Here is a 20271-nt window from a genome sequence, read left to right as displayed (position 1 = left end):
ATTAAAACAATTTAAAAATGTAAATGTAAGAGATGACAGCAATAAAAGAATTGATTGTGATAAATGTGGTTTATAAATGTGATGAATGAATTAAAACTTCTGGGTTATTGTTTTTTTTTAAGACTTTACTCCGCCTTGGGTGCTTTAGCTGGAAGCGGCGGTGTGCACAGACTGACTGCGTGCTGTCAAGGCTCTCGACTCTTCGCGACCGCATCGGTCATAATGTGGTACATTGTTGTATAAATACAGCAAACAAATGACGGTTCCCGGGTCAGCCTCCAGGGGGCGCCCTGCGGTTGCCCCTTTTGCAGAAGCCCACAAAAGCCTCTTCCCAACCGGGCCACAGGCGGGCGCTCCAGCGGAGGAAACGAAGGCATGCTGGGAAATGTAGTCCACCCAGCCGGGGCGCTGCAGAGAGAAAAACAGCAAGGGTCGACTCGGCGCATAGCGCGATGGCGTCACTTCCGGCGAGCGCGCCGTGGCGGTGATGCGCGCGGGGCGAAAACTGGCGGGTGGCGGCGGCAGCAGCAGCAGCAGCCGCCGGAAGCCGCCCGTTGGCATGGCGGCGGCGGCGGCCTCGTCGTCGTCCTGCGAAGCCGCCGCGGAGGCCCGCGAGAGGGTCCTGGAGGAGGCGGTGAACGGCTGGGCCCTGGTCTTCTACTTCCACCGAGCCATGCAGGCTTTCCGGGCCGGGCGGAACCGGGACTTCCGCCAGCTGCGTGACGTGATCTACGGTGGGCAGGAGGAGGAGGAGGCCGCGGCGGCGGCGGCGCCTCCCGCCCTGAGCCGCCGCTCCTCGGCTGGGCTGGAGGAGGAAAAGCCGCTCCCGAGCCAGGCCTCGGCCCAGCACCTCGCTCGGCCTCAGGGCGGCCTGCACGGACTGGGGGTGGGGGTGGGGGTGGGGGTGGGGGTGGGGGGCGGCGGCCCCTCCCCCTCCCTGCCCGGCTGCAGGCAGGAGCCCCTCTTGGCCCTACCTCGAAGGGGCTGACCAGGCGGGACCTGGGGGGCGCCTGCTGCATGATTCGCAGAGCGGCCCCATCCCCAGGATTGCCTGCCAAGCCGAAGCTCCCGCACGGAGCTAGCGCTGCCGCTGTCCCCAAGAGGAGACTCCCGCCCAGCGCCCACGCTTCTAGTCTCCCATTCAGATGCAGACCAGGATGGACCCTGCTTAGCAAAGGGGGCCAGTTATGCTTGCCGCGAGGCCAGCTCTCCACCCCCTCCTCTGTTAGAAACTCCCCAGGCTTTTTAAAGAGGATGTCCTTTGCTCCCCATGTTTTGGTTGTCTTGCTCTGTTTCACACACACATGCCCCAAATTGTGTATTAAAAGTTGCTTGTGTGCCGCTTTAGAGTGTACTGAAGGAAGAGCCTATGAAAGGTCTACCCCACGATAAGGAGCAGCTAGACCCCAGAGAGGCCTCAAGGCTGTTCAGCCCAGGTCCCTGAAACTGTGAATGGGAGCCGGGGGTGGGGGGGAGAGATGGGGGTGCACTTGGCATGTGAAAACTTCACATGGGCTGCCCCTTCCAAGCCTGTATCATTCTCTCTCTCTCAAATTATAATCTTGGAATAGTTATAGTTGCAACTTGTGTAACATGAAAAATGTAACATGAATGAGCTGTTCTTGTGGTAGCAAGCATGACTTAGCTAAGCCACCCTGAGCCATTTTGGAAGGGCATTATATCAATCAAATAAGTAAATAAATAGCTAGCAGGGTCCACCTGGTTGCATATGAATGGGAAACTTGATGTGTGAGCACTGGAAGATCTTCCCCTCGGGATGGAGCCGCTCTGGGAAGAGCATCTAGGTTCCAAATTCCCTCCCTGGCAGCATCTCCAAAATCGGGCTGAGAGAGATTCCTGCCTGCAACCTTGGAGAAGCCACTGCCAGTCTGTGTAGACCATACTGAGCTAGATGGACCTATGGACAGCAGCTTCCTATGTTCCACACACATGAATATAAAATACAAAAACAGAAAAGATATTTTACCCATAATTCAATGTATCATTCTCATGTACACATGTTAATTTACTAGGAAAACGTATATACTGCTATTCAGCAACAATGTTACTGCAGTGGTGTATAGAGAATTGGGAGTTCTTGGACCAGACAAAATAGGGAGATGGAAGGGTTGTCTGTGGATGCATTTGCATGTCACAGGCATCACTAGGAGATGTGTGATGCTGCCCTATCTTGGCCAGATCGCTGTCTAGATGTCTGATCCTGCCTTGTGTTTTCTAGCTTTGCTTGCACGGCCCCTGGCAGTAGAGAAAAATATTCACCTGCAGCTGAGGATTCTCCAGCTACTATCCAGGCTTGAAGAAGGTGACTAGTGGTGCTTCTCATAGGCTTTCTCTTTTGGGGAATTTTGCTAGAGGTTTTTCTTTGGAAACAGCAGTGCTTCTGGATGCTACACCTGCTATAAGCAAAGCGTAGCTTCCCTTGCATTGTGAATGTTCAGGTATTATGTGTATTTATGTGCTCACTAACTGCACGCAAGAAAGGAAGATACATGTCAACAACTGTTTACATTTGTAAAATGTTATTGAGATTAAACTTGAAACTGCATTGTCTGTTTGGAATGGTCTTGATGCCTTCCCCCCAGTGTTCCCTCTAACAGTGATTCCCAGGTGTTGTTCACTACCACTCCCAGCATCCCCAGCTGCTTTGGCTGGGGATTATGGGAGTCATAGTCAACAACAACATCTGGAAATCTCTGTTAGAGGGAACACTGCTCCCCCCCTTCTCTATTTGGTGTGCAATGAGTGGTGTTTTATTGGCCCTCCCTGGGAGGACTTGATCCTGCAGGGCAGGCTGTGTACGTGTGTGATAAATAAATGTTGCTGGAGGCATCTTCTTCAGTATTGTGAATGTTCTTTTTTGGTGGGGGAGGAATAAATTTGATATAACAAACTGGGGCAACAGTTTGTTTTACTATTCATTTAATAGTATACTATTGATACTATATTGGGGCTGACAGACTCAGACCCCATTGTTACTGCAGTGTCTGCCCTTTGGCGATATGAATAAAGATCCTTGTGTGCCTGGAAGTGTGGAACACAGTTGGAGGTAAAGAGGCAGGGCCGTGCAGGCAAGCTGAGGATTTAAATATAAACGTTTGCTGCTGAAAGCATTTGGTAAACAGTTTACAAACAGTCATACGAGTTCAAGGTGCTCAGTCTGTGTTTTCTTGCCCTCCAAGATCTAATATGTCTTCCACCCAGAGTTCAGGCATAGATTTCTGCTTGCAGAATCCAGACTTCAGCGTTCTGTGTGTGCCTAGAGATACCATATTTCGGAGAAAGGAAATTTTAATGGTAATGGGAATTTTTTTCTGTATATTGTAGATTGGACTATTGATGCAGAGACTGAGTTAACGCCCCTTGAATGTGCTCTTGGTCTTCTGGAGAAGATGAAGAAAGAACTGGACATAGACACGAATGTGATAGAAAAAATAAGAAAAAGCATCAACGAAGCAGTAATACAAATAATATTTATATACCACTTTTCAACAAAAAAGTTCCCAAAGTGGTTTACATATATATAAATAGATAACTAAAATGGCTCTCTGTCCCCAAAGGGTTCACAATCTAAAAAAGAAGCATAAGATAGATCCCAGCAACAACCACTGGAGGGATGCTGTGCTGGGATGGAGAGGGCCAGTTGCTCTCCTCCTCCTGCTCAATAAAGAGAATCACCACTTCTCGGCTGCTGTGTGAGGACAACAGGGAGACAGCACATTGCAGCAGGGAGGAGATTTTACTGGGGCTGGAACTCCAAGCGTAGAATTTATTATTATTATTATTATTATTATTATTATTATTATTATTATTATTAATTCAATTTCTATACCGCCCTTAATGGCCCAGGGCGGTCTACACAGAGAAACAACAAACAAACAAAATGGCTCCCTGTCCCCAAAGGGCTCACAATCTAAAAAGAAACACGATAGACACCAGCAACAGTCACTGGAGGTCATGTGCTGGGGGTGGATTTGCCTGTGTTCCCCCTGTAAAGAACTACACCAGCCATCCTTGGAGAAGACTGCTGCTGGGTCATCCCTCCCTAAGCCTCATGGGATGGTTGGATTTAAAATTAACTAAAAGAGTCCCTGGTAGATTGTATCACTACCACCAACCACTCTGTAGTCAGCAGGGTTTCTCTGACTGGAAGGGAGCAGTGAACCTTCAGTCCTCTCTTTATATTGCTAGCAGACAAATATAAAAATATGGTTCCACTTATATACGTTTAAGTGGGGAAATTGCAGGCTTTGCAGTCCTCTTTCAGGGCCGTGTAAACTAGAGGCTTACCCCCTCTCCCAGTCAGTAAACAAAGATGACAATTTATTGATTTACTACAAAAATAAGCAGGTTCAGGATTCCAAGCGTAGCTGTTGCAAATAAAATTGGCTTCTACAAGAGGTTTTCCTATTGTCCAAATGTTTATGGGCACTACCTGACTTAATCATTATTTGGCTGTTGTTGCAGTGAGGTAATTATAAAGTAGATAGATGGGTACTGCAAACACACACACATAAATAACTTCTAACGCAAGTCTTAGTAAAACACTTTCCCCTAAGTCTAACCTTGCAACGCCATAAGCCCTGGGTTCTTTACCTTGGACCTCACTAAAACCTAGGTGGGACCAACCCTGCAATCCCTGACCCCCCAGGGACTTGCAAAACTCACCCTGAGAGAACTTAGCAAGACTCCATTGCTCTCCTCTCACCTGGGCTCACCTCCTCCTTTCTAGCAGACCGTTGGGGACCCTTTAGTCCCACCCAACCTTTTAACCAATTGGGTCATGACCCAGGCTCTATAGTGTATTAATCAAGGAAAACCACTTGATGCAATTAACCCTATAATTGCTGACTGGCTGCCCACTACTCCCTACCCCCAAGTTAAGTGAGACTTGCAGATAAATTCACAAAAGTTATGAGCTTAAAAGATGTTAATAGCTTGCCATTCATAATGTAAGAACGACTCCTTTTCATGGTGGAAACCCTCTATTCTTGGAATGTTCAGGTTAGCATATCTAGGTGTTCAATCAATCAATCAATCAACTTTATTACGGCCAAAGACCAACATAGGAATCTAGGTGTTCTTGAATTACCTTTTTAAACCATGAGATAGCTACAAAATAAAATACAGAAAAACGTAGGCACTCTTCCAAACAGCCTTTCATTGTCTGTTGCTCTTTACATATTCTAATTGATCAGATTAAACCAAAATTATTTTTTGCCCAAACCAACACCTTTCCCCAACAAAACTGCAGGGCTTTGTAGGTGAATTTATTTATCTCCCTACCTCCACTCCTAATTTGAACCAAGATTTGCTAGAACTCTGGCCAGGACTTGTTTTTACTGCTAGGGGCATGTGATGGAATTGTTTCTAAGCATGAATAAAGTACTATGTATGTACGTATTAAGTGTGCTGCCCAAAAGTTAACATCATCATAAAACAGATTTTAAAAACACACAACAACTTAAAACAGCCCAGTTTAAAAAGCTTGAGCAAAAAAGCAAGTCTTTAGAGACTTCTGAAAAGTTGTCAGAGATGGGGAGGCTTTTACTTACAGAGTATCCATTAGCTGTCTTGTATAACCCTCAAATTCCATACAAAAGAAATGAGTTTCCTCTTAAGATGGCTGTATGTTGCTGCAATTTCTACAAGTGCCTGAAAACAGAGTTCGCTGACTGACAGCAGCCCTCGAAAGACTCAGGCAGAAGGTCTCTTCCTCTCCCCCGCCATCCTGTTAAATAAGGGACTGAACTTGGGACATTCTGCAACTAAGTTATGGCTTCTTCAGGCTCTTTCAGAAGGTCTGTGGAGGCATATTGCTGGGAGGTATGTGAAACAGACCTGCCGCTGTGGTCCCTCTGATTTTTTCCATCTCTGCGCAGAATGAGTTTTGTTCTGGGTGGCAGTATCAAGGCAGTGTGTGCACAGATGCATTCAGAGTGGAGCCTTCCCGATTCAACCTGAGTGGGATCTAAAATTAATTGAGTGGACACTTAAAAATCCGTGAGTGTGCGCATGCATTCGTGGCTGACTCAATGCATGAGTTGACACCCTGACTCAACTCTTATTTTCAAGCCTCTGGATTCACAGCCCTCTTCAAAACTGATCTGCAGTAGCGTATTTTTGGATTCATAAAACACACAGAATTTTTCTTTGCTGACCTTTCTTGTCTCTTTCTTCCCTAGGCTGTTATTGTCTGTGTTAAGAATAAAGAATTTGAACAGGCTTCCAAAATCTTGAAGAGACACATGTCAAAGGACCCAAGCAGCCAGGTGAGATTTGACGGAGTATGGTCTTGTGCTTGGATGGGCAATGGTCTTGGACACCTGAGGCTGCTTTCTGTGGAGTCAGACCCTTGTTCCCTCTAGCTCCATATTGTCTGCATGGACCGGCAGCGGTTCACCAGAGTTTCAGACAGAGGTCTTAATCCCAGCCCTCTTTGGAGATGCTGCCAGGGATTGTCATGGTGTGAAACACAGCTCTCTCAGGGTTTTGGAGCTCATTCAGATGCAAATGGAGTAACAGCTTGTCTTTCCCCCTCAAATCCAATGATCCTGTCTTGGTTGTGTCAGGATCCCTGTCATCGTCTTCCTCCTCCCCCCACCCCAAGAAACTAAGAGATCCCCAAGTCCACATGGCTGCAGCCTGCACCCCACACCTTTGCCTGAAGACTTTCTTTCTTACTACTCGGCATTTGTGACATGCAGCTGGGCCTGCTGATGGGGCCCGGTTAAGTTCCTCCAGGCTGTGAACATCTCTTCCATTCACTTGTGAATGTTCAAAGCTTTTTTCCCTTTCCTAGAAAACCAGGATGTTGCTGCAGAATATCATCCGAGAGAAGAACTTCTGCCATCCCACCATCTGGAATTTCTCCTATAAGGCCTTCCAGCAGAGGATGCTTCTGTTTCTGGAAGACTACCTGGAGGATGCTGAGCCTTTACTTCTCAAGGTAAGCCTTGCTCTTGGCTGCCCCTTCACGGGCTGTGCCTGACTTCAAACGCTGATGGGGCGTTCGAACACCCACTAAAACCGCCTGCGGGGAGGGCAATTTTCCGGTCAAATCCACATATCCAACTTCAGAGTCTCAAAATGGGAGCTCTTCCAGGTGGTGATTGTGTGTTTGGGCTCTCCTCTCCTGTTTAATATAAACACCGCGCCACCTGAGTGCAGACCAAGAGTCTATTATATTAATTCTCCTGGGTGTGCCTTGGAATGTGCGTCCCAGAGCCCAGCTGATTGGCTGGGCAGCGGATGCACCTGATTGGCTGAGGCGCACTCAGGAAGATTGGTTGCTGCCGCTGCGGCCCAGCCGTGGAGGCCAGAGGTGGCAGGCCCAGAAGGGGGGAAAGAAAGTGGGGGGTGGGCTAGAAGTGGCAGTGGGGAGGAGAGGCGGCTGGGCCCGGAAGCAGAGACTGGGGCAGGAGGGGTGGGGAGAGGTGACTGCCAGCTCGACAGAGCGCACAGATGCTCTGTGCGGGGGTGGCTAGTAACATATACTTGGAAAGGAAAGGAGTACGGTAGAGAGAGCTGTTTCTCCTGCCCTCTGTTTAAGATGGCGAAGGAGAATTTGACTGATAAGCCGGAGACCAGGCTCAATCCCCTGGGAGCAGCCAGTGAGGAGATGGTGATTACAGAGTCTGCGGGGAAAGTGGCGGCGGCAGCAGCAGCAGAAACTGCAGAGTCCAGGGTGGGCCCCACTGGCCCTCTGGCAGAGCACAGACCTGCGAAGGAGGACCCTGAGGCAGCTGGAGAACGGCCACCGTCTTTGGAAGGAGCCCGCGAGGCAGCAGCGAGGCCGGACCCTGTGGCGGGAGCCAGCCAAGAGGCAGCTGCTTGCGAACCAGAGAGAGCAGCTCCTGCTGGCGAGGTGGCAGGCCCTGCTGCCGCTGCCCCCAGTGGAGAGAAGCCACCCGTGGCCCCCATGCCCGCCGTGACTTCCAAGGACTCGGAGAGGTGAGTCGCTTCCTGGCCTGGCCTGGCCTGGCCCCCCCTGGGGAGGCAAGTGAAGCTGCTGGTCTGGGGGCAGCCCGTCCTCTCTCCCTCCCCACAACACACACGCTGTTGTCATTCTCTGTGGCTGTCCCCGAACAAAGCGATCTGTCTGGTCCTTCCTGGCTGAGGACTGGCACTCAAACTGCTGTGCTCATAGTGGAAGCAAGGTGGGCGGGGGGAGGGATGCGCGTGAGTGCCATGCCGCTGTTGCGCTGCTGATGCCAAGCGCTGCTGGTGTGGGGCCCTAAAGCGGGGATAGGCAGCCCTGGCTCTCCAGCGGCTGTGGAACTCCACCTCCCATCAGCCCCACCTCCCTCTGGGACAGCTTCCTGCAAGAGGGTGGCCGGGAGGCTGGCCAAGGCCGTGGACAGAGCATCGGTCGGAGGAGCTGTTGACCCAACTGGCTGCGGTTCCTTTGTTTTCTAGATGCCCGCCCCAGAGGCCAGCCTTCCATGGGCTCTCTGCTCTGAGGGAAGCTTTCAAGGCCCTTTCTGACTCCCCAGATCCTGATGCAGCCTTTTCTAAACTGGACGAGTCGGACTGGGCGTGCCCCAAGCAGGCCTCCCCTTCTGCGCCCTGCAGAGCCAAGCGCCAGAGGAAGGAAGAGAACGTTGCCCCTCTGGCTCATCCCTCGTGCCAGAAGAAGTGCCTGGTGACCATCAGCCAGCTGATTATGGGGCCGGAGGGAGAGTGCCGCTGGGACCTGCCTGCCCGCCCAGTCCCGTCCGGGAAGCCGGCGTTGGCTGCAGCCACCCAGCCTGCCAGACCCAAGGTGCCCGACCAGCCTGCGCCTCCCAAGTGTCCCAGGTATGGGCTGACGACTGTGTGGTTGCATTTCCGCCCCACTTCTCTCTCGGCTGGGACACGTTTCCAGCTTCAATCATAACAAGGTGCAGTCGCTTGCTAGAGGTGTTTGCGAGAGTCTAGCTGTAGCTGGGGACTGGGACTTGCTGGTGTTAAATCTGTCAGAGGTGCCAGTTCACAGAAGCAGCGCCTCTGCCGGGATCGTCTGATGGCTGAGAGCACGGGTCTTTAGTGGGACGCTCGCAGTCCAGCTCTCTCCTTAGCTCAGGAATTGTGGGTAGCGTCAGGCATTGGCTGTTCTGTCAGCTTCCGTCAAATGAAGGCAAAGCGGGGCTTGTTGGCAGTATTCCCTCTAACAGGGACCCCCAGACGTTGTTGACGACAGCTCCCAGATTCCCCAAGCAAAAGCCATTGCAGCTGAGGGGGATTCTGGGAGTTGTAGTCAACAACATCTGGGGATACTTCTTAGAGGGAATACTGCTTGTTGTTGGGGTGATGGGAGGAATCCACATGAAGCAGGCCAAGTGCTTAGCTTTGGGTGACTCTTTCTCCTGTGGTGGCGGCAGTACCCAGCATGCTGGCCGCACTAGCTCTCCGCACTTGGTTCTGTAGCTGGGCGAGTCTCTCTGCCAGATTAAATCGGTTTAGTCTTTAAGGTGTCGCAGGACACCCCAGCAGGTGGCTGCAATAGACTGGCACAACTGCTCCCTCGCTCATCGGTAACAGAACATCAATGCAGCAAGCAGGTGGTGTTCATTTTATGGTAAAACTCCTAGCTGTGTTTTAACTCTCTTGTCTGCGTCTTTAAATACCGCACACCACTTTGAGCTAGCTTCTTAAAGGGGAAAGCGGCATAAACATAATAAAAACCAAACACCCCTGGTTCTGGCTGTAACGTTAACCGATGCATCTTGATCAACCCAACCCACCCTCCCCACCACTCGGATGCAAGTCTTGACTCCTTTCTCTGCCATGTCTGGGGCTGTTGCAGGAAACATCTGGGCTCCTTCCCTGTGTGTTGCTGACCCACTTGCATCCCCCCCACCCCCTGAGAGCTGACGGGTGTAACTCAAGTCTGCATTTCTCTGCCGCACTCAGGTTAGCCAAGCAGAGGCCGACTCTTTCCACGAGGCAAGAAGAGAAAGATGAGTGGAGCGATGAGGACGAGCTCTTTGTGGTGGACCAGGGTAAGGAAGGGTGACCACTAAGTCAGATGTGTTGGCTGGGGGGCCCCAGGACCACAGCCTGGCCCCTCTGCCTTCTGGGGCTGGTCATTCTGCTGCTCTCGAGCCTCGCTGAGCCCACAGTGGTGGCGATAATACCACGGTTAAATCTGTTACCTCTGGACAGATGATACCAGGAGGAGAAAGGCCGAGGCAGAAATGTCTCTGACCAGCAGGAGTCGGGCCGGGGAGTCCCATGGGGCAGCCCCGCTTCTGGGGGCACCACTCTTTGGGCTTGTATCCAGCTGTGGTTATGTTTTGCTTTGCTTGTCATTTTCTTGTGGTCTTCTTAACAGTGGGAGCAGTCATGCAGAGGCTGGCCTAGGTGTCTTGGAAATAAATAAAATTTATAAATAATAAATAAGTCAATAAAATAAGTCAATAAAATAACGGAATGTTTCTTTCAGATCATTGGGAGAGACGCAGCCCCAGTACTTCCATCAGCAACAGCAGGAAGAAGGTCAGGCAGCCCCCTTTCAGTGCAAAGGGTGGGGCGGGGGTCTGAAGCCAACTGGTGACCAAAGAGAGGGGTGATCGGCTAGTAGCCTCTCTCCACACCTTTGCAGTCCAGGCTATGAAGCCCCCCTCTCCTCATTGCCGCCTCTGGGCATGCCGGTCCACAGCAGTGGTGCCCATCGAGTGCCTTTAAATGTCACCTAAAATGCTCCCTCTCTCTTCCCTGGTTCTTTAAATTATTGTTTATGTATTTGTCACAGCAGATACAAAGAAAAAAGAGGCCACCCCTTTCCACTACCTGTAGCCCCCTTGTAAGGCCAGAGCAGCAGCATTAGCTGTATATTACAGACTGTGGCTCTCGGGGAGAGTGACTGGCATGCTAAGGTGTTGTGGCATCTGGATGAGGCCTTTCCCAGCCCCTCCGCTCCACCACCAGTTTGCGGTCGGCAGCACTCTGTGTGAATGGGGCCATTATTCAGTTACTTGTGTATCTGAAATGTTTACAAGCCACTCCTCGGTTTAAAAATAATTCCCTGGACGGCAGACTTCATTGTAAGAAAAACCACACACCTCGTATGGTTTCTCTGATTAAAAAGCCAGTGACCTCTGTGAAAAGCGTCCACAGAGTTGGAACGGAACCTGCTCACATTCTGAAAGGCCAGGGCAAATCACGCGAGTCTGCCTGGCAGAGGAGAGAGGTCCGGTTTTGTGCCAACCTCGCCTTGCTGGGGAAGGAGGTCCTTGCTGCGTCCAGCCAAGGAGCTGCTCTTTGTGGAGTGAGTTGGGAGGAGGGGCCCTCAGAGCAGCCCGTTGGTGGTCTGAAGAGTCTCCGTCCTTCTCCCTGCAGATGTGGACGACCGAGGAGTCTGAATGGATCAAGGCAGGCGTGAAGAGGTTTGGGGAAGGGAACTGGAAGGCCATTTTCCGAAACTACCCCTTTAAAGAACGCACTCCCGTGATGATCAAGGACCGCTGGCGGACCATGAAGAGGCTGGGCATCCAGTGACCTTCCCGAAGGCAGGACTGTGGCTGGAGGGGTGGGGTGGGGGGCCGCAGGCAGTTGGTTGGGCTGCCGCGCCACACGTGCTCGGAGGTGTGGCTGGTGGCCTCAAGTTTTGGCCGGATGCCGGGTTGTTCCTGTTGTTACTCTTTTCTTCTGTGACACTTTTCAGTGAGCTTCCACTGGAGCCCAGAGTTGGTGCTGGAGTGAAGGCATGTCCTTGGGGAAAGGAACAGGCTTTGTCCCTCAGGCCTTGCCTCATTAGAAGTGGGAGGACCCAGATATTTCCTCCTGCTGCGTTCGGAGGCTTATGGATCGGGCGTAGATCTGGTCCTGTTGAGTTGGGGTTTTTCCCCCCTTGAAGGTTAAGAATTTGGGGGCGTTGTGCAGCTAATCTAGCAATAAATGAGGTGTGGAAAGGCCCTCTGGCGGGCTTCTGCTTGGCCCGTCTTGTGGCCAGAGAGCAGTCAAGGCCAAACTGTATGTGTTTGTGTTGTAAAATAAAGCCTTTTCTATCAGGTTCCTACTTGCGTTCCCTGTCCCCTTTCTCCTTCTCCCTGCTCCGCCCCATGTGCAGGGGAGCCACAGCAGCAGGAGAGAGGGCCTGCCCCTTTCAACTCCTGCCTGTGGGCTTCTCAGAGGCATCTGGTGGGCCACTGTGCGAAGCAGGATGCTGGACTAGATGGGCCTCCTTGGGCCTGATCCAGCAGGGCTGTTCTTCGGTTCTTAAGGGAACAAGCAGAGGTCTGCTGCTGCTGTTGCTTTGGGTTGCAAGCTTGGAAGTTACAGTTTGGGCCCCGCTCTTGTGCCATGCTTGCCCTCCTAGCCATTCAGAAATGGTGGGATGCTGTGACCATGGTGTGGTGCTGCTGGAGGGCAATGGAAGTTGCTTCTGTGGGAGATGGCAGGGTCTGCTCACTGCTCATCCTGGGCATGAGAAAGGGGCTGGTGGTGAATATGTAACGTGAATGGGACCTGGCTGCATATGAATGGAGTGGCAAAACCAGCCAGTGACTTTCTCACAGCCGCCGGGAGTGGCTCATGCCAGGAGGGGACCACCCAAGGAGGTCCAGCTGCCTTGACTTCCCTGAGCTCTCTTTGCTCCTCTCTCTGGCCTCATGCACTGCTTGCAGGCTGGCCATTTGTCAGGTAGAGCTACGCAGTTAACTGTGCAGCTCTGCCTGACGAATGTCCAGCCTGCAGGCAGCACGGCGGCCCCCCTTCACACCAGCTCCGGATGAAAAAGAGAGGGCAGCAAGCAGAGGCAGCTGTGCCTCCTTGGCCCCCCACCCCACCCTGGTTTCTTAGGACAAGCGGCTCACAGCCAAAGAGGCTTGCAGCCTTGCAGCTTCTAGAGAGGCTGGGGAGGCAACAACCCGCGTCCTGGTCTGCAGCTGTGGTGCTGGGGAAGAAGAGGGTCCCCACCTTGCAATCCTTTGGGGCCTTGCTCTGGTTGTGTTGTGTGTCTCGAATGGCAGAGTTGGACTGGAAACCTGGGTTGGAGGGAAGGCTGATTGTGGGGGGGGCAGGTCGGGGGGGGGCGTTGTCCAGCTGCCCTCTGACCTGGCTTAGAATCCAGTGTAGGAACCAAAGGGGGCCGTTTGTGTGTGCTGCCGCCACACCGGCTTCGAGAGCGGTGTGTGTCTGGTGCGCTCAGAGACCCAATCCCAGGGGCCCTGTCTTATCGCCCTTGCTGGGAAAGTGCCCTCCTGGAGTCCGTGGCGCGTCCTTCAGCCCCAGCTGCGGCAAGTCAGCAGAGCTTGTGCTGGAGGAGGAGGAGGAGGAATGCAGCCGCTCCAGCTGAAGGCGGCCAAACCACTGCCTTTCTTTTTCAAAGGTTCCACACCATGGTTGGAATGTAGAGCGACACGTGAAACTGGGTTGGCCATTCCTTCCGCCTAGGAGACGGAGAGTGAAGCCCTCCCGTCAGAATCAGACTGGGCAGAGCTGCTGCCGATGGGGGGCGGGTGCTGCCTGCCTGCCTGCCTGCCTGCCGCCCAGCCAAGTTCTGCTCTTGCGTAGCCTGTGCCCCTTGGTCTCTTCTCCCTCCCGCCAGTTCAGAGCCTCCCAGGCATGTCTTGGCAGTGGCTGCTGGGACTGACGGGGCCCAGGAGGGGAGAGGCTGTGTGTGGCCCTTGAAGCAGCATTTGGCCAGCTCACCCCGCGGGGGCTGCCCTCCAGGCAGCAGGCTCTCCTTGAGGAGGAGGCCCCGGACTGGGTCCAGCACAGCAGGCGCAGGGCGTGGGCAGCTCAGTTAATGATTAGCTCCCGCCAGCGGGCTCCACTCGCTCCCGCCCTGCCAGTGCTGGCTCCTCACAGCCGACATGCCGCCGAGGCTCCCTGTGGCTCTGCTGGTGGCGGGCTGGCTCGTGGGGCTGGAGCTTGCCCAGGCCCGCAAGTCGGAGCCGCTGAGTGGCTCTGGCGACCAGCCTCTCTCCCGCGGGGCAGACCAGAATGACTTCGCCATCGTGATCCCCGCAGGCGGCATCGAGTGCTTCTGGCAGTTTGCACACCAGAGCGGCTACTTCTACTTCAGCTATCAGGTGGGTGCGCCTGGCAGGAACCACTTGCTCTCTCTCTGGGGAGGGGCTCCTGGGTTGCGGATTGCCCAGGAAAGACTCTCTCCAACGGCATGGCTGCGCTCCGCTGGGCAAACCCAGTGCCAGTGGCATCTGCTGGCTGTTGCCACAAATGTAGATGGGGTGCGGGATCCTGGAGCGGAGTACGAGAAAGCCCAGGTCAGAGTTGGATCTTCACCTTGCATGTGGTGGGGTGGGTGGGGGATCGCATGGGGCGTGGCCTTGCCCTACGCAACATCTCTCCAGTTGTTCCATCTAGAAAACAGTGGCCCCAATTGTGATGTGGCAACTTAATGGTAATGGCAGTAAAGCACACCCTGCAAATCCAACTGTTCTGTGACCCACAGGAGATGCCACAAGAGTGAAGTGGTATCTTTTCGATGACATATGATTGTGCAGACTTGAACTCTCTTCCCTTGAGCTCTGATGATGAAATGCGGCAACTGTAGTCCCATTTCTCCTGGGCTTGCTAGTGCAGAAACCTGCATCTCCGGGTGCCAGTGGGACACTCAGGGTCCTTCCTGTCTTGACAAATCTGCAGGCCAAGTAGCTGGACTGCCTTGCCCGTGGCTGGCTCTCTGGCATGGAAGCAGGAGCGAGAGAGATCTGCCTAAGCCTGCTCAGGAAAGAGCAGCTCCTCTCTGCTTGGGAACCTGAAGCAGGCCACTGGCAGGCAGGGAGCGCAGCCTCTGCAACCCCCTCCTGCTCCTTGTCCCACGTGGTGCCACTTGGTTTCAGGTGCAGTGGACCTCCGGGATAGGCCACGACAGACACATCCTGGCCACCGCAAATGACCCCAACAACCTCCATCTGGGCACCTCCCAGGATGTGCGAGGACAGATCAACTTCAAAACCACGGAGACAGGTGACGAACTCACTGGCTGGGCTTTGCCGCATCCAGGGCTTTCTAGACCCCCTCCCAGCCCCCTGACAAGCTCAGGCTCAGCTGCAGCCAGGATGCACAACCCGGAACAGGGCAGTCTCTCCCCCCCTCCAAGAGCGAGTGGGGGGGGGCGGCTTTCGTGGAAAAATCCTGCTTGGGAAAGCAGCTCGCAGGATAGAGAAGCAGAGCCTAATCGAACCCAGTCACCCCCAAAGAGGATAGAGAACTTACAGACGCTGTGCTCTGCACCACACAGGCACACACTCTGCACTCTCCAACACAGTGGTTTTGATTGCCCCATTGGACATTTAAGTCCCGTGTCCCCTGGAATTGTCCGTTGCCCCGTCAATCTCTTCTCAAAGGGTTAGGGAATCTCAGAAGGTGGTTGGTCCAACTAGTGTGAAGTTTGCCCCAGAAAAGGCTACTTCAAAGCACCAAGGGCAAGAAGCCTGAGCCCCGCCCCAAAGGCCTCCTCTCCCTGAGGAGAAAGGGAGGCTCGAGCCACAGTTCCTCCGGGGGCCAGCAGCAACTTGCTGATCCTTCCCTGCAGGCTTCTACCAGCTGTGCCTCAGCAACCGGTACAACCACTTTGGCTCTGTCCAGGTTTATCTCAACTTTGGGGTCTTTTACGAGGGCTTCGACCTACAAGAGCCATCTGCACTTGAGAGGAAGAGATTGAATGATACGCTGGATGCCATTGAGGTAACTTAAAAAACAGACTCCCAAGAAGCAATAGGCTGGCAGCTAGTTAGGAACCCAGTCGCCGGACAAGAGGGACACTCCCTCACAGCCACACTCTGTGCAGCCTGCTTGGCTTTCTTAGCCAGCAGGTGTGTGCTGAAGGGGGGGGGGCAGGGAGAGAGGAACATATCGCCCCCTTCAAGCAGCAACAGTGAAGGAGAAGGTCGGCCAGAGAGGCAGAGTGTGGGCTTGTCTCTTAAGGCAAAGCTCTCTCCCCAGGAGCAGTGAAGAGCATTTCCTCCAGGGCTCCCCCTTGTAGGAATTCCCAGCTGTTGACACTAAAACTCCCAGCATTCTCAGCTGCAGCGGCCTTTGCCTGGGGCTTATGGGAGTTGTAGTCAGCAGCTGTGCATCGCTTCTACTGTTCTCCCCCCTTGCCACTTCTAATACAGGCGAGCACCCGGAAACTGATGGGCCAGATCTTCCAGATGTGGCGCTACTACAACACTATCCGGATGACCAGCGGGGCGGACTATTCCCTTCTCCTGTCCAATCAGAACTACGTGACCTGGTGGTCAGCCGCCCAGAGCCTCCTCATCGTTCTCTCTGGCATCCTCCAGCTCTGCTTCCTGAAGCGCCTCTTTAGGGCGCAGCCCACCACGGCAACCCACAAGCCACGCTGCTAAGGGCTCACTGGGCAGTTGTGGCCAGTGTTCCCCCTGGAGGTCGTAGACGCCAACTCCCAGAATCCCCAAACAAAAGCCACTGCAGCTGGGAATCCCTGTGAGAGCGAAGGCCGGTGGTGGCAGCCTAGAAGAGTGGAAGTCCCCGGGCCTGGCTCCCCCCTTACCAGTCTGGCTCAGTGGCTGCAGCTGATAGGTCAGAGTTCCTCCATCAAAAGCAGGAGAGTGCACAACTAGTAGCACTTCTACCTGCTGGAGCTGCTTCTTTCAGCTGCCTTCACAAGCCTGGTCTATGAAGTCCTGCCATCACGGGGGAGAGATTGGTGCCTACTAATCGAGGGGGATTCATTTGGATTAAAGCTGGCCTACATGAAATAAACAGTACTTGAACTATCAGTCTCTGCTACAATCACAGCACACATGCAGAACATTTTATACTAGCATAGTGGTTACAAATGCAGGCTGTGGGTGCTTCTCACAAGTCACTCTCTCCTCCCCCGCAACCTGTTTCTCTAGAAGGCAGAGAAAGGTGGGAAGCCAACGCAGCAGCAGCCAGGAGGGAAGGAATGCTCTGGCTGCCTCTTCTCCATGGGCCAGTGAAAAACTACACCGATTGGGGAGGGACCATAGGTCAGTGGGAGGGCGTCTGCTTTGCATGCAGAAGGTGGTCCCAGGTTCAGTCCCTGGCAGCATCTCCAGGTAAGGCTGGGAAAGATCCATGTCTGGATCCCAGAACAGCCAGAGGTGCCAATATTCTGACTCAGGCCACTTAAGGGGAAAATGGAAAAGGCTGTGCCCTAATCTGCTTCCTGGTCAAACAAAACACAAAATCAGAGATAAAATCCAGTCTTTACTGTGTAGGAGCTACTAGGCCTGCATCTGTCTCATAGTTTACGAGCTTGTTGACAGGCACATACGGTGGTTCCACCGGATTATGCAAAAGCATTACTATGGTTCTGTCAGTCTTTTCCTCGCTGCAAGCAACATGCATCGCCACGCCTTCCGATATCGGCAGGGAAAGGGGTTCAGTTTGGTCGAAGGACTGATAGCAGTTTGATGGTTCCAGTCTGTGGCAAAGTCTTTGGGGTTTGCTGCCCTTTCATTTAAGTCAGTGTCTCCTCGTGCCGTATGTACTCGCCAATATCTGCTTGGTGGAACACAACGATCGCCATGGGGTCCACTTTCCGGCACTCCTGCGTCGACTTGGCTGCCACTCCAAAGCCCTGAGAGTGGAACAGAGCAAGGCAGGCATGGAGGCTGTTTTGCAAGACAATCTGGCCCAGCCGAGCACCCTGCCCAAGCACTCTCCTCCACTCACCAGGGGAACATCAGCCATGGAATACACCACCACACCTTGGTACTGAGCAGTGCTCTCCGTGATGCGGCCCAGGCCAGACTTCAGGATGTGGTTCCCGTAAAGGAAGGACTGTTCTGCTCCAGGCTTCACCCACACTTTGTACTGCAGGAGAGAGAAATCAGAAGCACCCACCTGGCAGCAGTGACGGAGGAAGCAGTTCCCTGCTTAAGTGAGGCCCGCCCCCAGTTCCTGTCCTTTGAAGAGGATTGTGTGTGCCACCAGCTGGGCCCAGCCACGTTTTCCTTACATGAATCAGGCCAAGGCCCTCTAGTCCAGCATCCTGGCTCCAGAATGGCCACTCACATGCCTCTGGGAAGCCCACAGGCAGGAGGTGGAGGCAAATCCCTCTCTCACTCACCTTTGCTCCCCTACAAGTGGCATTCAGAAGCATGCTGCCTCTGAGCCTGGAGGGAACACTATTGTGGCAATACCTGCCTCCCCAGTTAAGCACCAAGCAGCCCAGCTGCAATGCTTTAGCATTCTGGGTTGTTTCAAATTCCCAAAGGTCAAGTGACTCCGCATTCCACCCCACAAGAGCTGGATGAAATCCCTTTCCTCAAACAGAGGCAGAACACATCTGAAACGGTGCCCCTCGAGTCTGTCCCCCCTTTACCTTGGCATAAGGGGCAAGGTAGTCCAGGGCAGTGATGTGGAGCCGGAACTTCTGAGTCTTGGTAAACTTGCCAAAACAGCTCCCCAGAGACACCAGATTCTCCCGGGGAATGTTTGTAGCCAGCTTCAGGATCCTCTCACTAAGAAACAGAAAGCAGAGACAACACGTGCAGGAGGGAGCGAGTCGTCAAGTGGCTGTCAGGATCAGCCCTGCCTCATGACAGCAGCACTCAGAGAAGTGGAAGAGGAACACCAGCTGAGCAACCACCACTTCGGCTTTTCAAATACAAGCTGGGCTTGTAGGCAACACACAAGCCAGAAGTCTGGTTTTATGATGCAAAACACAGTTCTGGCTTCTAAACTGACCATCCTGAGCCCAACCTGCCTAGACACACACACACAGGGCTGAGCTAAGGGAGGGAAAAGACAGTTCTGGGGACTGGAAACAAGAATGCAGGCACAAGCCCTAGTCGTTGCCCCCCCCCCCCAAATCCTCTGGCAACAGGGACTCCCTTGTGAGGACAGTTCGTCTTGCCCTGGGCTCAGCTTCCCCTCACCTGAGATAATAGACGCGGTCCTTGTGCAGGCGGAAGCAATAGGCACCATCAGGCCGGTCAATGAGTAGCTGGATGTTCTCACCAACACTGTGGGAGGGAGGGACAAAGTGGTAATTCTCTGTATTGAGCAGGGAGAGCAACTAGCCCTCTCCATCCCCAGCGGTTGTTGCTGGTGTCTGTCATGGTTTTTTTTGTTTTTTTTTTAAAGACTGCAAGCCCTCTGGGGAAAGGACTATTTTATTTATTTACTTTTCCTATGTTTTGGAAAAACTTTGTTGAAAAGTATTTGTTGTATTTGTACACACAAGAAGCACCCTAAAAGATCAGGCCTAATAAAATGCATCTAGTCCAGTCTCTGGCTCCCCACAGTGGCCGACATGGCACTAAAGCAATGTCCATTCTCAGCATGCTGCCTCTGAACACACATGCCCCATTTAGCTAGCACAGCTCACGGCCACTGGCAGACCTCTCCTCCGTAGATCTATCTGCCCAGGTGCTGCACTAGATCAAAGTGGGCCAAATTAGAGCAGCCCCACGGAGAAGCCCAGGAACAGGACATGTTGGCAAACAGCCCGCTCCAGCTTCTCCACGATGGGCCCTGCTGCCTAGCGAGATCAGCTGGGGAGGTCCCTCTGCAGCTGCCACCAGCTTGTCTGGTGGCTACTTGGGGACCAGCCTTTTCCATTGCTACCCCAAGGCTTGGGAATGCAAAACGAAGAGCCTTCCTTTCTCTGACAGCCTTTAAAAGGGCGTTTAAGACATACTTATTCACCCAGGCTTTAAATTAACTTCCAGAACTTATCACTGTTTAAATGTTGTCATTTTCTTTAAATCTGTTTTATTGTAAACCGCCGAGAGACGTGAGTTTTGGGCAGTATACACGTATGCTAAACAAATACTTGCCCTGCAACTGATATTTACAGGTACACTGCCTCTAGACATGGAGATTCCATTTGACTATCGTAGCTTATAGCTGTCTCTACGCCTTGGAATCATCCCAGCCCCCTTCAAAGCCGTTACCAAATCTGGTGGCAGCTAGTTCCACAGGCTGCTTCTACGAAGGACTGCACCTCGCCCTACCCCGCCGTCGCCGCCTCCACATCTACTTACTATCTGGCGAGCTTCTCGAACAGCGCGCGGGTCTCCTCCTCCGTCAAGGGCCTCATCGCCCCGTCTCGCCTACCTCCTCCCGAGCCGGACGGACGCAAAGGGAGCCCCACGTGCCCAGACTCGAGGAGGCAGGGGACCGGAAGACACCGGAACCGGAAGCTTCCGTGCTCGCGCTTTAGGCCGCTCTAGCTACGGGCTTGTGGGTGACCGCTGAGCTAGAGCTTCGCCGCTTGGGAAAGCCGTCGGAAAAGACGTATATAAGGACTGGATAGGTAACTTCCGGTCCCTGCGGCCATAGATCTTGATATCGTAGAGC

The 20271-nt window shown here is 53.1% G+C and overlaps 3 protein-coding genes across 4 annotated transcripts; 2 read left to right on the top strand and 1 right to left on the bottom strand.

The window, feature by feature from the left end:
- The first annotated feature begins 462 nt into the window (after positions 1-462).
- TERF2 (telomeric repeat binding factor 2) lies at positions 463-12019 on the top strand. Of its 2 annotated transcripts, none has more exons than XM_053270588.1 (10): positions 463-734; positions 2240-2323; positions 3346-3476; positions 6204-6290; positions 6821-6967; positions 7571-7971; positions 8593-8817; positions 9913-10001; positions 10445-10497; positions 11341-12019. In XM_053270588.1, exons 1-10 carry the CDS (start codon positions 488-490, stop codon positions 11497-11499), a joined length of 1623 nt encoding a protein of 540 aa, XP_053126563.1. In that variant the 5' UTR covers positions 463-487; the 3' UTR covers positions 11500-12019. The 2 variants fall into 2 exon arrangements, with proteins under 2 accessions (XP_053126563.1, XP_053126562.1); XM_053270587.1 differs by having other exon boundaries at positions 8437-8817.
- Positions 12020-13043: 1024 nt separating this feature from the next.
- Positions 13044-16715, top strand: TMED6 (transmembrane p24 trafficking protein 6). The gene is made up of 4 exons (XM_053270590.1): positions 13044-14036; positions 14811-14937; positions 15506-15657; positions 16089-16715. The coding sequence occupies exons 1-4, from the start codon at positions 13818-13820 to the stop codon at positions 16320-16322; spliced, it is 732 nt and encodes a 243-aa protein (XP_053126565.1). The 5' UTR covers positions 13044-13817; the 3' UTR covers positions 16323-16715.
- Positions 16716-17149: 434 nt separating this feature from the next.
- NIP7 (nucleolar pre-rRNA processing protein NIP7) lies at positions 17150-20199 on the bottom strand. Its single transcript, XM_053270592.1, has 5 exons — positions 19956-20199; positions 18846-18932; positions 18290-18428; positions 17638-17778; positions 17150-17542 (listed from the first exon to the last, which is right to left on the bottom strand). Exons 1-5 carry the CDS (start codon positions 20009-20011, stop codon positions 17423-17425), a joined length of 543 nt encoding a protein of 180 aa, XP_053126567.1. The 5' UTR covers positions 20012-20199; the 3' UTR covers positions 17150-17422.
- Positions 20200-20271: the final 72 nt, after the last annotated feature.

The sequence above is a fragment of the Hemicordylus capensis genome, chromosome 9 (assembly GCF_027244095.1).
Source record: "Hemicordylus capensis ecotype Gifberg chromosome 9, rHemCap1.1.pri, whole genome shotgun sequence".
NCBI lineage: Eukaryota > Metazoa > Chordata > Lepidosauria > Squamata > Cordylidae > Hemicordylus > Hemicordylus capensis.
The sequence above is the reverse complement of the archived record's forward strand: the minus strand, read 5'-3'. Positions and strand labels throughout refer to the sequence as shown.

Excerpts from the sequence above, each read along its gene's own strand:
- NIP7 (XM_053270592.1), bottom strand. The coding sequence starts at position 20,011 with ATGAGGCCCTTGACGGAGGAGGAGACCCGCGCGCTGTTCGAGAAGCTC. Across the intron at positions 18,429-18,845 it reads GACCGCGTCTATTATCTCAG|TGAGAGGATCCTGAAGCTGG; the intron begins GTGAGGGGAAGC and ends TCTGTTTCTTAG. Across the intron at positions 17,779-18,289 it reads ACCTTGCCCCTTATGCCAAG|TACAAAGTGTGGGTGAAGCC; the intron begins GTAAAGGGGGGA and ends TCTCTCCTGCAG.
- TERF2 (XM_053270587.1), top strand. The coding sequence starts at position 488 with ATGCGCGCGGGGCGAAAACTGGCGGGTGGCGGCGGCAGCAGCAGCAGC. Across the intron at positions 6,291-6,820 it reads CAAAGGACCCAAGCAGCCAG|AAAACCAGGATGTTGCTGCA; the intron begins GTGAGATTTGAC and ends TCCCTTTCCTAG. Across the intron at positions 6,968-7,570 it reads CTGAGCCTTTACTTCTCAAG|ATGGCGAAGGAGAATTTGAC; the intron begins GTAAGCCTTGCT and ends CCTCTGTTTAAG.
- TMED6 (XM_053270590.1), top strand. The coding sequence starts at position 13,818 with ATGCCGCCGAGGCTCCCTGTGGCTCTGCTGGTGGCGGGCTGGCTCGTG. Across the intron at positions 14,037-14,810 it reads ACTTCTACTTCAGCTATCAG|GTGCAGTGGACCTCCGGGAT; the intron begins GTGGGTGCGCCT and ends ACTTGGTTTCAG. Across the intron at positions 14,938-15,505 it reads CTTCAAAACCACGGAGACAG|GCTTCTACCAGCTGTGCCTC; the intron begins GTGACGAACTCA and ends CCTTCCCTGCAG.